At 39.5% G+C, this 15,142-nt stretch overlaps 1 protein-coding gene and 1 pseudogene across 4 annotated transcripts in view; both read right to left on the bottom strand.

Annotated features, from left to right (window-relative positions):
- dnmt3ba (DNA (cytosine-5-)-methyltransferase 3 beta, duplicate a) overlaps positions 1 to 14,830 on the bottom strand; it is a 31,826-nt gene extending 16,996 nt beyond the window's left edge. The window contains exons 1-10 of one of the 4 annotated variants that reach the window (XM_028453292.1): positions 14,735 to 14,830; positions 12,619 to 12,751; positions 12,156 to 12,301; positions 11,167 to 11,332; positions 9,414 to 11,089; positions 6,495 to 6,597; positions 6,279 to 6,332; positions 4,304 to 4,359; positions 2,936 to 3,085; positions 1,326 to 1,391 (exon numbers count right to left, since the gene is read on the bottom strand). In XM_028453292.1, the coding sequence (XP_028309093.1) occupies positions 1,326 to 1,391; positions 2,936 to 3,085; positions 4,304 to 4,359; positions 6,279 to 6,332; positions 6,495 to 6,597; positions 9,414 to 11,089; positions 11,167 to 11,332; positions 12,156 to 12,301; positions 12,619 to 12,742 (2,541 nt within the window). In that variant the 5' untranslated portion in view covers positions 12,743 to 12,751; positions 14,735 to 14,830. Of the gene's footprint in view, positions 1 to 1,325; positions 1,392 to 2,935; positions 3,086 to 4,303; positions 4,360 to 6,278; positions 6,333 to 6,494; positions 6,598 to 9,413; positions 11,090 to 11,166; positions 11,333 to 12,155; positions 12,302 to 12,618; positions 12,752 to 13,526; positions 13,579 to 14,734 lie in introns of those variants that run through there. The other 3 variants (XM_028453293.1, XM_028453294.1, XM_028453295.1) reach the window with 3 other exon arrangements.
- Positions 7,771 to 7,888, bottom strand: LOC114467716 (uncharacterized; annotated as a pseudogene).
- Positions 14,831 to 15,142: the final 312 nt, after the last annotated feature.

Below are 15,142 nucleotides of genomic sequence, written 5' to 3'. Positions count from 1 at the left end.
ATTTAAAACCATGATATGTCCCCTTTAAAGATGGAAATCCTGGTTTTAATCACTAATAAAATGGTTCAAAGTGACCAAAAAATGGTGGAAACAGTGGTGAAATGGGATTTAAGTGTCCATTCCAGCCTGTGATTGGCTGATCTGGTTATATCTGTGAAGCTAAGCAGGTCTGGTCCTGTTCAGTGGATGATGGAGATCACTGAGAATCCAGGTGCCACAGTGGGGGACAGTCACGCCCGTGGTATCTGTCATTGTGTCCTTTGGCAAGGCACTTCACCCACATTGCCTAGTATGAATGTAGTGTGTCAGTGGGTGTTGGTAGTGGTGGGAGGGGCCTATGGTTCACTATGGCAGCCTCGCTTCCGTCAGTCTGCCCCAGGGCAGACAATAGTAGCTTACCACCACTAAGTGTGGAGTGAAAGAATAATGCCTTAATTCTGTAAAGTGACTTTGAGTGTCTATGATAAAACGCTATATAAAATTGATGTATTATTATTATTATTATTAAAAAACCACAGAAATTGGTTGAAAGTTTTAAATTAGGGTGGACAGAAAAAGTGGTAAAAGGGTTCAAAGTGTCAATATTGGAAGAATTAGTTTAAACTGGTAAATAACGGGCATGAGAAATCTGGTTAAATTGGCAAAAATAATCATGAAATATGGTGAAGAGGTTAAAAGTGACAATAATGGGTCAACATATGTGACATTAGGTGGAAAAGTGGTGGAAAGGGTTTATAAGTGCTGAATATGTGCAGAAAAGTCATTGAAATGTGATGTAGAAACGTCAGAAATGGGAGAAATGTAGCAAAAATACAGTAAAAGGAGCAAAAATATGGCAAGAAAAAGTGATAAAAATAGGTTAAAATATGGTGAGTTTTGTGTAGTTGTAAAAAAAAAAGCAAAATAAGCAAAAATGGGCTGAAATTGTTCAGAAAATATTCTTAGTTTCTTGAAGCATCTGGTGACCCCCTCCCAGTGTCTCACGACCCCAAGGTTGAGAACCCCTGATCTATATAACACAATACTGTTTATAATCTTGATTAAAATGTAGGTGGAAAATTAATTAAAACGATGCATAGGAATAATCAACATGATAAACAGAACAATATGTAAAGTTTATAATGCAGCTGTGCATCGTGGGAAATGTCTGTTAATCATTTGTTTTGGTTTATATTTGTTTTTTGTGGATTTATAAAAAAGTCCTCATTGTCCCTGTTTTGGGCCGCAGCCCTCGTGTTGGAGACCTGTATCTGGTACTTCCTGCTCTAAACTGGAGTGTCACATGTTCATGTTGCATTCAGGAGCTGCAGGACTCTAAACGTTACCTGGTAGCCATGGCGACGGCGTCCTCTGGTCGGTGTAACTTTGTTGGAAGAATTAGTTTCGTCAGTCTGTAAATCAACCACAGTCACTGAAATAAACTCATACGTGGACAACATTGACCTTCAGTGTGTATCTGGATCTGAAATATAACATATGTCTGCATGTGTTGTCTGAGGTTGACACTACATGTAGTGCAATCTTTTCTGGACAAATATGCATGTTTTTTTTCTTGCAGTGACCACCAAACTAAAGCACCAGCTCACTAGGGAAGGGTGGGATTAATTTTATTAGGGAAAAACACTGGAACAAAAGAATGAGGAGCATTTTATTCTCTCTGATAACGAAATGTTTGAGGAAAACATGTTTCTGTCTCTGAAGTTTTGCAGATATGTTTTGTGTGTAAAACATCCAGTGAAAATCATATTAACTGTTAATTCCATGGAGAAAGATAATGTGACCTAACATGAGGTTGGAGGGAGGGAGTCAGTATCAGTATCAGTATAGCATCTCTAGTTATTTGGTTCTAGTTTGTATATTTATTAGGGGTGGGACGATATACATGGTTCACCAGACGATAAACGATACTGGGCTCATCATAATAATACGGGCCCAAATTTTTGGAAAGAGAAAAAATAAAATAGAAGAATAATCATACTTATAAGCATACTTACTTTGGTTATAACATTTTCAACTCAAGTGATAATAAAATATAAAATAAGCAAGAACTAAAATAAGACCAATTGTTTCTATTTAAACTGTAACTAAAACCTGCTTTCTCCTGACCTGCCACTAGTAATGAAATTTAAAAAAAGCCTTGATTATGCTAACTCGCTACTCAATACTCACTATAGCTTAATATTCACTATTTTCTCAGTCCAACCTACTCACCACAGATTGTAGAACCCACAGGTGATAGTTTTTATAAAAGAGGCGGAGCCAACAGTGACACACGATGGTCCAATGATGAATCATGAATCTTGTTCTCAGCCAATAGCAAAATTCAATTGTAATATCCTGGTTTTAACCCATAGAGGGCGTTCACTGACATTTTACAACTAAATACCACAAATGTAAATAGTTTTGAGTACAATATAGAGAGTTGGACCAGCATCAATAAACTGAACTACTTCATACACAATACATTTGATTTAAAACATGTTATTAAAAGTTCATGCGCAAAATGAACACAGCCCAGATTTCAGATATGAACACGTTCTATTTCAACAACATTAGCATGGCTACATTTTGTGGCAGCAGTTAGACGTTTGGACATCGACTTTGATGCACTTGCTTTGGACAGATGTAGCAGGGATGGTTTTAGTATCACAATATCTTCTAGCGTAATATATCATCTCACCCCTAATCTTTAGTAATCTGTTTTTTTTTTTTTTTTTTAAATCAGTCATTAAAACAGGAGAGGATCAGATCTATTTTTTTTACATCTCTAACAACAGAGGAAAAGTCCTCCATTGTATTTAAGCGTTTTGTGTTGAGCTTTTTGTGTCCCGTGCTGTGAAATCCTCAAACTTCCTTTGTGTTGCTGCGTCTATATCTTGTTGTCATGACAACCCGTTGGTGTACTGGTACTGGTAGTATACCAAAGTATACCTACCAAGTCGTCTTGGCTCTCCAGGCCACTTGGGCTGTCCTGATAAGGATCTAAGGCCCCGCCCTCGGCGTTAACACCAGCCTGAAACAGCGTACGGGCTTTGGGCCTCTGGCGTAAGCTGGTCTCCCAACCAAAACTCCCTCTAACGGCCTCCTGAGAGACAGCACACTCTCAGTACACACTACACACTCACACACCAGGCACATGCAAATGGAAACCAGAACACACGGCTTTCCAACTGGTGACTAGGGGTGCAACGGTACATGTAACCCACGGTACGGGTAACCCACGGTACGGGTAACCCACGGTACGGGTAACCCACGGTACGGGTAACCCACGGTACAAGTAACCCACAGTACGGGCCGTACCAACCACCACAGTAAACTTACTAAGTTCACACTGCAGGTCTCATTTAAATTTGAAAAGCACAACTTTGAATCAGTCTTTGAATCAAATTATATTTGTTGTCTCTGCTAATCTGACACATAGTGGACTGTCACCGTCTTTAAATATCTGTTAGCCAGGAGCTCCAACTATCTGTGGTCATTGCAAAGCTTTGTGTCTGAGCCAAATCACTTTCACATCATAACATAGGTTGAGTGTTTTCATTAAAACTGCAGTATGCAGAATTGTGAGACTTGTACCTGTATAGAAACATCCCCTCTCTGTTTCCAAACCTATGGTCCCTTACCGGTATCCTAATGAATGCTCCAACTGTGGAGTTCTGAGAGACTTTTTCCTCCATAGAGACTAGTAACAACTGTTTATCTGGTGTTAGTGGGGAGTTGTATCCTGTTTTAGAGACTCTGACATGAAAGCATGTATCACACTGTAGTTATTGTCCTGAGCAGCACCTGAAGAACTCCGTTTGGAAGAAGATCTCTGATTGGCAGAAAGGTCATGTCACACTCCTGGATTTCTAAACTACATATACAGGCATCAGAACGCTTTGAATTACAATATGATCAAAGGTGATTATGGATTTTTGATCAAATGAAGTAAAACAAAAACTTACATACTGCAACTTTAAGTGAGGGAAACCCCACATCTTTTACCACAGAAAACATTAACATTACCATCAACATTAACTGGTAGGGAGGGCTTCACCTGCCGTGACAGGCATGCGCGCACACACGCACACGCACACACACACACAGGTGGACCGAACATTTTACCGAGTACCGTTGCATCCTTACATGTGACTTTGTGGGGACAGTGGACAGACATCAGTGAGTTTTAGGTGTTCTGGTTTGATTTATCACGTGCAAATGACAGAAGTTACAGTCACATGATGAACTCACAGATAATCACGTCATTAAAATGTGATTTTTAGGAGTGCATGACTTATTAATAAAGAAATACATTTCTCACCTCCATCCAATGGAAACCATTCTTTCTCTGTGAGCCGTCGTGGTCCACAGACGAGCCTTTAGAAACACCAGAGCAAACACTTTGATTATTGATTTAAAAAAGGTGAACAGGGCTGCTCGATTCTTGGATGCCAATTCAACTTAAATTATGATTCTGATTTTACAAGTATTGCGATTGTACAGTGACGATTATCATGATTTTTTTGGGGGTGGGGTGTATTCTGTTTTTTTTATTTTACAGAAATGCTGTACTTGAATTAAGTTAACAGTAGCATAACCAACTTAGCATCTGCATTGCTTCACGCTGTTTAGACCGGACGGACGGGACCTGGAAGTTATGATGGGCAATGGCCGCTGTATTGAAAGCATTATAATTGCTGATATTTTCACCACGTGCTATATAACCAGATGTGTACCTTGGATGTAGATGCTGAACGCACACAGAGTCGTTTAGAGAGAGTTCAACAACCTGTGACTAAGTATGTGAATGCGTGCGGCTGATGCGCATGTGTGTGAGAGAACCCACGGAGGAGATGGAGAGAGTCCCACAAATATAGTAAATGAGTAAAATAAAACAACAAAACTAAACAATATTCATATAAAAAAATACACCAAACAACAAAAAAATATGAAAATGACTCAAAATACACAAAACTAAATATTTATAAAAAAATAAACAAAATGACAACAGAAATGCACAAAACTACACCAAAAAATATACAAACACACACAAAATGACTCCAGAATCACACTACAATCATGGCAACAAAAAACAATAATTGTACAAAAAATGCACAAAAACACAAGAGAAAGATACAAAAATACTAGGGCTGTAGTCAACCAAGGAAATGGTTGGTCAACCAAGATGAATGATCAGGTGCAGAGGAGGACGAGGAGATAGGAAATTAGATAAATATTTAGTTTTGGTGTTTTGTGGTGCTTTTAAACACAGACCATTTATGATATGAACCTTATTCAAGTTTTGACCAGAACCCGACAAAGCAAAAGTGAAACCTACAGGTCTGACAGACATTATATATTTATATCAGAGCCTGACCTGAAACACACAATTAAAACCTTTTATTTCCTCATATAAATGACATATTTACATTTGTTTTAGTGGTAAACCTGCTTTTATTAATAAACAATGTCAACATCAGATCAGCACACGGGGAAACAATGACACGTCAAACACAGGTGTACAGTGTGCCCCGCGGGGCCAGAGACAGCAGTGGATCTATTTACATATACCACGTATGAAATATAAGGATAATCCATGTTATTGTGCAGAAAAAGGATTGATCTAACAATGGATGCTGGTGCTTCAAGCCTGTCTTAATTTGTTCCCTCTATGATCTGATCTGATCTGATCTGATCTGATCTGAGTACAGTCACTGACACATGAAGCAACACTTTTTTTTTTTTACAGCCAGCGCTCACTCACACACAGCTGTTGTTGGACATAGAATCATGTTTAGGCATTAAGTTGATATTTAATTCTTACCACCTAATTAAGTGCATTGCATTTTTTTTAAACGGTATTGAAACTGATACCGTTGCTGGTCGACCAATGAAAATCTTGGTCGACCACGACGGCATTGACCAATTAGTCGACTAAACAACCAAAGTTAGCAGCCCTAAAAATACACATAATGACTCCAAAAAACATACATTACAGATAAATACACCAAACAAAAACAAATATAAAAATGAGTAAAAACAAAAAACACATTTATCATGTTCATGTCTCATAGAATTAAACCAGATAAATCACACACACTATTTTATTTTACATCCACAAATAAACCCCTTAAGAACACTACAGAGAACAGAGTATGTACACCTCTATGTACATCCAACCTTCAAACACATACTCATTTGACCATAATTGACAACTCAACTTAAGCTCCTCCCACTATATGAATAGATACTTCTGACAGGCACTGTACTAGTACAATGAAAGAAGAGTTTCTTACCTTGCAGCTTGGTCAGATGGACTTTACACGGCCTCAGGTGGACTCCGTTCATCTCTAGAAACACACGACAGATGTGCTCAACATGAGAACTAAACGCACCCCCTTCACCTAAAGCTATTTTACATTTCCTAAGGCCTCTGTTCCATTTATTTTGTCATGTGATCAGCAAACCAAATTACATGTAAATGTTAAGTGACTTTGTTCCTTGGGCATTACCTTCAGACTCTTTGCAACCGGTGTTGTCTGACAGCACGTCAGAGTCGCTCTCAGTTAGCAGCTCACTCTCAGAGATCAGAGGAGAGTTTTCACTGTTGAAAGCCTGAAATAATCAAAGCAAACGGTTTAAAAAAGATCCACCAACTTAAACTAGCCCTGCATCGTTTTCACAACATGAAGATAATGAAAGTCTTTCGCATACAGTATCTCCCTCAGAGTCAGTATCACCCTCTCTGCTCTATTTTGACCTTCTAAGTAATAATGATAATATTTTATCAAACGTATTTCATTATTTATGAAAGTCAACGTCTGTACTTCCATGTAGGGCTGTAGACAACCAAGGAAATGGTTGGTCGACCACGGTACACCGTGGCTATGGCACACATAGTGATCAGTCGACCAAACGTAGAATGAATGATCAGGTGCAGAGGAGGACGAGGAGATAGAAAATTAGATAAATATTTAGTTTTGGTGTTTTGTGGTGCTGATTTGCTTTTAAACACAGACCATTTATGATATGAACCTTATTCAAGTTTTGACCAGAACCCGACAAAGCAAAAGTGAAACCTACAAGTTTGACAGACATTATATATTTATATCAGAGCCTGACCTGAAACACACAATTAAAACCTATTTTTTCCTCATATAAATGACATATTTACATTTGTTTTAGTGGTAAATCTGCTTTTATTAATAAACAATGTCAACATCAGATCAGCACACGGGGAAACAATGACACGTCAAACACAGGTGTACAGTGTGCCCCGCGGGGCCAGAGACAGCAGTGGATCTATTTACATATACCACGTATGAAATATAAGGATAATCCATGTAATTGTGCAGAAAAAGGATTGATTTAACAATGGATGCTGGTGCTTCAAGCCTGTCTTAATTTGTTCCCTCTATGATCTGATCTGATCTGATCTGAGTACAGTCACTGACACACTCTGTTGTTGGACATAGAATCATGTTTAGGCATTAATAATAATAATAATAATAATAATAATGCATCAGTTTTATATAGCGCTTTATCATAGACACTCAAAGTCGCTTTACAGAATTATGGCATTATTCTTTCACTCCACACTTAGTGGTGGTAAACTACTATTGTAGCCACAGCTGCCCTGGGGCAGACTGACGGAAGCGAGGCTGCCATAGTGCGCCATCGGCCCCTCCGACCACCACCAACACTCACTCACTACATTCATACTAGGCAATGTAGGTGAAGTGCCTTGCCCAAGGGCACAATGACAGATACCACTGGGTGACTGCCACCCCACTGTGGCACCTGGAATTCTCAGTGGTCTCCCATCCAACTACTAACCAGGCTCAGACCTGCTTAGCTTCCGAGATCTAACGGGATCAGGCAATGACAGGCTGGTATGGCCATTAAATGCATTCTATTGATATTTAATCCTTATCACCTAATTAAGTGCATTGCATTTTTTTAAAACAGTATTGAAACTGGTCGACCAATGAAAATCTTGGTCGACGACATTGACCAATTAGTCGACTAAACGACCAAAGTTAGCAGCCCTACTTCCATGTATCGTTCACCCTGTTAGATTGTTTTCATTCTTTGTTACTTGCCTATCAAAATATCTGATGATAGATAATTATTATTACATAATAATACTAAAAACAGCTATGTTTAGAATTTTTTAGAAGCATGAAAAAATATCTAAATGTTTAAATAATGTTAGTCTACAGCAAAAGTCTCTACTGCTCAAAATATCAATCTTGCCTTTTATTTAACGTTTAAACAAAAGCGATATATTTATTTAACAGCATTAAAAATAGTCCGTCCATCTGGATATTTTGTTAATTAATCAAACGATAAAAAAGCTGTAAAATTAAAAAAAGAAAAGTAAACCTACAGCATCTTTCACCCTTTCTAAGGGTGAAAGAAAAAAACTATTTGTCGACATATCACGATATTCCACTGCGCGATATCGTATCGATCCTTAAAATGTGCAAATAATTTTTTAATCATGTTTTTTAATGAAAAAACTAGGAGTGTCCTGATCTAATATCAATATCAGTCCGATATCAGCCTGAAATCGGATTTAAATTTTCGGGTTTTTTTAGCAATTAATTTTTTATTTATTTTATTCAATTATAGAATACCACTACATATTATGTTAAATGTTAAATTTATGTACCAAACTGGTTAATAATTAATAATAAATGTGTCAGTTTTTCTCATCCCTATTGTTGTCTGTTTGAGTGACATCACATGATCAAACTTTTCATATTCCACACTACAAAATAAGTCATAAAAGTATGTATGATTCATGCTGATATCATATCGGATCATTGCAATATCAATATCATTTTGGAAATGAACAAATTTTTATAGGGACATCTCTAGAAAAAACCATTAAATTGTGCTAACATATCTTAGCACGTAAACTCCCGGTAACTAGATGTCAGTGAACGCAGCATCACTCCTCAATGACTTTTAGTTTTATTTTCATAAATACTTAATGGACACTTTTATAGATGTTTGTGGTCAGTTTTTATTCAAGTATTTAAGAACTTAGAATCAAAATCTGTTGTAGAAGCAAAAGTTAAATTTTTCGAAAAAAATTAATTTGACACTTAGATAAACATTCCACTTGTTTCTGATATTTGTATTTGAATTACAGTTAGTTACCATTTACTGGTTCTCACAAGTTTAAAAAATGAAATACATTGTATTTCATAGCATTTTGTACTTGTAAAGGTGAACTTTGTAATCATTGATATTGCGATTATATTGTATTGTTTAGTATGGGGATAAATCATATTGTGACATGTAAATTGTGAATCACATCATCAGATTCAATGCACAGCCCTAACCCTTTGCTATGCTAAACACATCCTAACCTGATGATAACAATGAGTTGTTTTAATAAACATCTATCAGACGATGATTACCTGACTGAAGATGTTCTCAGCACTCAGAGGACGACACGGGAACGACAGCAGAGTCAGCACCAGCTTCCTGAACACAGACGTAGGTTTGATGTCCTTTAGAGCGTTGGCCCAGTGCTTCTCCAGTGGAACCAGTGCTGAGCTCTCATTAGGCTCCTCCCTCTGCTTCTGGTAGTGGAGGTAGTCAGCAGTGAGCTGCGTGGCGTCCTCAGGTGAGCTGCAGACTCCAAACGTGGCTCCCAGTTCCTCCAGGGCTCTGGTCTCCAACCTGTGGCGCGGGTCCAGCAGGTGAGCGACAGTGCGCAGCGTGCGGTCACTAACAGGAAGCCTCGCCGCGATACAGCTGCTCACTGCGGCGTAGAATGAGGACGCCGCTTCACTCAGCTGTGGCAGCGCCTCAGGAACGTTGCACTGCGTCAGGAAGTCCTCCACGGCGTTCCCGTCCATGCTGAGTCTGGGGCTTTGGAGACGAAAAGCTTTGTTTCTGAGGATGTCCAGGTCTTTGTTGTTGAGGAAGCGCGTGGCAGCAGGAGGTGTTAGGAAACATGAGGCATAGGAGCTCAGCAGGACGCTGCTTGCCTCAAACATGGCCACGGCGTTGGCCCGTGGGTCGTTCCCTGTGTGACTCTGGAGGCTGTGCAGAGGTTTTAAAGCATGTTGGAGGAAAATGAAGAAGGCCTTCACCGTGGGGTCCTTCAGCTGAGAACACACAGACTTCACCTTCTCATTCTCTTCATCAAAGGAGCTGAAATACGACACCAAATCGGTCCACATCTCAAGCAGCTTGGTGACCAGCTGGCAGAAGGCGGAGCAGCTGAGGCTGAGATAGAACGGCATGCTGTCCTCGCTGTTGCCTGAGCAGAACAGCGCTTTGATGTTGTCATTCTCGTTGGAGCAGGAGAAGTGATGATGGTGTAGGTTCACCAGCAGCTCCTGGGCCTGATTGGACAGCTCCTTCACTCCAGCGTGACAGGCGGCGTCGGCCATGGCGTAGAAACCACCCAACGCTGTCACGTTAGGGTTCAGCGCCCTGAGCTGTGAGCAAAGCTCCTCTGAGACCGTGGCGTCACCGTTAAAATAGAAGGCACCGAGGTTCTTTGTGGACAACTCAAACTTGCTGATAGTCTGGAGTGCCGCCGCAGCCGTTTCAGATGCCGACTCAAAACAATCCACAAAGCGGAGGCGGTAACTCGAAGACTCTGTGTCAAAAAAGCCAACATGGATGACAGAAACCACGTCGTTTTCAGCTGCAGCCACCACGCCCTCAGCCACAAACAGGCAGTACGGTGTGTTCTGGCAGACCAACCTTACGTCGTTAGGGTACTTTGACCCTAGTTTAGAGCGAGCAAAGAGTCGAGCAAAGTAATCCGACTTTGGAGACCCGGTGTGGCCGCGGCTGTAGATGAAACGCAGTGCGGCGTCGCTGCACTCCAGCGACTGCACGCTCAGCTTAAACGCCATCTTGGACCGTTTCCTGTGTTTGTTTGTGAGCTCGTGGCGTTTCAGCTCAATCACGCCTCTGTTGGACGTGCTCAGGTTGCTCTTACAGACCGAGCAGTAGGTGTAGTTGCTTCCCAGAGGGCTGGGCTCCGCCCACTCATGCGCCTCCATCCATTTCTTACGGAAGGGAATTTTCTTTGTCCCGTTCTCCTCATTCTCTGAGTCCACTTTACATCGACCTGCACACAAAACATTAGCTTTTATTTACAAACAAAACAACTTGTTAATTTTATCAATAAAAGAAACACACACGTACCGTCTCTTCGAGCGGCCATTAAAGGGATGATGTCACAGCTGTTTCGTGCTTTCACTGCGTCGTAATGATCACTGGTGACGTTAGCAGCATAAACACCTTTAAACCACTTCCACGTATCAAAAGTGCTTTTAAAGGCTCCTTTAATGAGCTGTTCCACTGGAAGGCTCTGTGGGAAACAAACATCATGTGATTATTTAAATACATCTGTACCTCACTGATAGACGTTTGTTTTACATTAAAAAAATAAAGGAACTATAAATAAAGTTTGTATGACATGAAGTGTCCTAGTAAGGTAGTTTAAACCCAAATTCAGATTCAGTTTACAATGATATGAACTTTTCTCCTTCTTTTTAGTCAGTTTGTTAATTTTTTTTTACTTTGACGAAGTGTGTACATTACAATAAAGATGTGTGTACATTAGGGATGGGCGATGTGGACTAAATAAATTATCCCGATAATTTCTGGTATCTATCACGATGATAAACATCACGATAAATAAAAAAACTATAAATAACTAAAACAATTCCCAACCTAAAGTGTAAACAAGTTCCTTACAAACACATAAATCTGAATACATCACTCTATTAGTGTTATTGTATGTAATTCATTCATTTACTCACTTAAAATGAAATTATTTTCAAAAAAAAAGCACAAATAACTTAATCAGTGTTTTACTGCTGATGAATCTTGTTTCATTTATCTGATAATGAGTTACATAAAGTTAAGGTTAATAAATAAATCTCTAATTTCCAATAATTAAACCAGATCAAGCTGATGATTTAATCATTCAGTATATTTAGGTGTAATAATCTCAATAGTTACATTAGTCAATGAATAAATACAATTTTGACATTAATAATAACTGGAATATATTAATAACACTACACAGTGAAGGTACTGTGAGTTGATTCTTAAAAGAAAAGTCAAATAATTAAAAATCTTCTCCCAGTGCAAATGAAGGAGTGGTCTAGAACACGAGTCGTACACACCTTGGTGATGCTGTTCTTGTTGAAGGCCTCGTGCACCAGGTTAAAGTTGTGTTTACAGTCGTCCTCACTTTGTGCGTCAAACTTCACTTTGTTCATGTCAACAGACCCAGGAACAACGCAGTCCATGATCTGGCAGTAACATGCACCTGTTCACACCCACAACCACACGTTAGGAAACAGTGATTGGTCAGAAATATAATGTAGGCGTGGTCTGTGTTGTTACTATCCCACCTTTGGGTCAAATCTTAACATATAATTCAAAAAGAACTTGCTGGAATTAATTGATAACTTTGTAATTGAGTGATGTTTATAAAATTGGTTCCCACTGAGTTTCTGTAAATCCTCTCATTCCTACAGAGAACAGACTTTAGCTCATCTCTTTTTGTACTTTGGAATGATTATTCCTTTATTATCTCATAAACACCATATAGGTGGGGGTGGGGGCATTGGCTCAATCCTTCACCTGATGCCGTCTCTCTGACATCGTTGAAGTTGGTCTTCAGGACGGCGTTGATCCACGTCACTAATTCAAAGCGGTTGGATTTGTCATTGGAAGGGTTTGGGGTCACGACCGCCGTGCTTTCCATCTTTCAGCCCTGAAACAACAACAAACCTGACTTTAAACACTCATTATTTCATACTTCAATACATTTTCTTTTCTTTTTCTAGTTCTGCTGCTACAAGTTTAGATTGTTGGGAAACATTTTAAAGTTCCACAGCTGTTGTAATCACAGCACTGAGCGTGATTTCTCTGAAAATGAAATGAAAACAGGCAAAACTAACCCAAATGTTCCATGTTTTGGAACCATTACATACACTTCCATGGTATTTGTCCTTATAAAATGTATGGCTGAGTGTCTACAAGTGTAATAATTGTAGAACATGTCAAATTTCTTGTACAGTAACCCTCCCGGCTTCCGTAAGTCATTTGAAGCATGAAAATATAAAATCAATAACTGTAGTTGAATCTATTAATCCTATTATTTAAGACATTTGGTACGATTTCACTTAGTTTAATAGCAGTAAAGTCTCTAAATAAGGAAATACCATGAAACAGGAACTGAATAGAAAAAACTAACTTCATGCAGAAGTGATAAACCCTGAAATGGAAGTTGGGAGAAAATCAGTCCATACAAATTAAAAACTTCCTCCCATTTACCACAGATGTTTTATTCTTTAAAATGTCGTAGAACTACACAAACACAAGAAAATGGCAAAATAAACGGTTACTACAAGGTTAATACAAACAAAACAAAGCCAACAATAAACATAATCAACAGGGTTATAAGTTATTCTTCCTCTTTCTGTATAATCAATGTGCTTTAATGAGCAAGATCAACAACAAAAATAATATAAACATTAGATATTAACTCAACAAACGTCTCCATGGTTCAAACTGTCCTGTTACCGCCACCGCCCGCTCAGAGTCAAAGAAACAACAGGAAGTGCCAAAGAGCATCACGAGAGACACCTCTAATAAACTACAGCGCCCCCTCTAACACAGTGGCCAAACAACAGAACTACACTCACTTCAATGCAAACAAAAAGCGAGATTAGACACTGCATTTACAATAGAAACATAAAAGTTTTATTTTAAATCAGAAAAACATGAATGAATGATTTATAATCCCAGTTATTGTTTATTTATTTACAGTTTAATCTATATCATGTCCTTATTTTAACACTGCCATGCGCTTATTAATCACTTATTTAAAAAAAAAAGTTTAAACTAGTGATTAGTATTTTTCCTAGAATTTGTATATCCAGTAAAATTGTCCCATGACCCAAAAGGGATGCATTAGCTGTCCCTAATCTGCCTACGTACCTCGAGTTCAACACCCCCACATGACAAATATTTAGGGTACCTGTGATGTATGAAGGGGGTACAGGACGGTGGGGGTTGGGTCACCCTACTCTACAAACATCTGTCAGCTTCACTAATACCATTGGTTCCCCCCACCCTGACTGATTAGTGGGTGGGTGTCCTAATCTCCCTTTGTGTGATTGGTTAGAAAGGAGAAAGGCTTCACTGTTGCCTGTTTGATCGAATGTTATTACCATCTAATAATCACATTAATCAATACATTATGTAGCTTAGGCACAGAACGTACCATCCTGCAATTTATTGTACGATTAGTGGACATAAAGCTCAATGAAAAGTTGTGATTTTCATTATTTTAAGTTGACTTTCACTCACTTGCACGTAAATGTGAAAAGGTGTAACTTCACTGACTCTAAGGAAAACAAACGGATCCACGTGTGAGTGCGCTGAGTGTAGTAATAGTAGTAGTAATAACGATGATAATAATAACAATGTGTTGATGCTGAGGACGTGTTTAAACACAGGGACAGTGGAGGCACATGCTGCTTCATAAAGCCACATAAAGAAAGAAGCCACGGAGCTGCGGCCATTGTTAACCAGCGAACCTCCTCTTTACTCTTTGAATGTAACATTCAGCCCGGGATTTTCAACCCGGGCGTGCGCGTGTGCTACCGTCACACGGGCTTTGTTTGGTCGCCGCTGGTTGCCGGTTGTTATCATAGTGTAAAGAAAACGCGTTAAACCGTATCTTTCTTACCTCGGTGTGTCCTGTAGCCTCGGACGGACCCCGACTCCGTCCGACCACGATTTGCTCCGAAACACCGGGGTGTCGGCGCGTCACGGTGCCGATGAGGAGCCCCCATTGGTCAGCAGGTCCCCAGGGGCGTGGCTAAAGACGGGACCGCTGTCCTGTTACCGCTGTAACCTGACACCGGACGATGGACAGAAAATGTACGGTGACGATCTGGTTAAAATGGACACCGAGTCCGACACGAGCGAAAATCCAACGTTTCACTCACAAATGTCTAAAATCATACGAATATCGTTATAGTTGCGATCTGACACCCCGATACGAACCTGGACAGCTCCGACTGACGCGGTCACCGACTTTTCTGTTACTATGGAGAAAATACAAGTTAACACCACTTTCCCATCGTCATCGTTT

The sequence above is a fragment of the Gouania willdenowi genome, chromosome 7, assembly GCF_900634775.1.
Source record: "Gouania willdenowi chromosome 7, fGouWil2.1, whole genome shotgun sequence".
Classification (NCBI taxonomy): domain Eukaryota; kingdom Metazoa; phylum Chordata; class Actinopteri; order Blenniiformes; family Gobiesocidae; genus Gouania; species Gouania willdenowi.
Note: the sequence above shows the minus strand (reverse complement) of the source record. Positions and strands in the feature narration are given on the sequence as shown.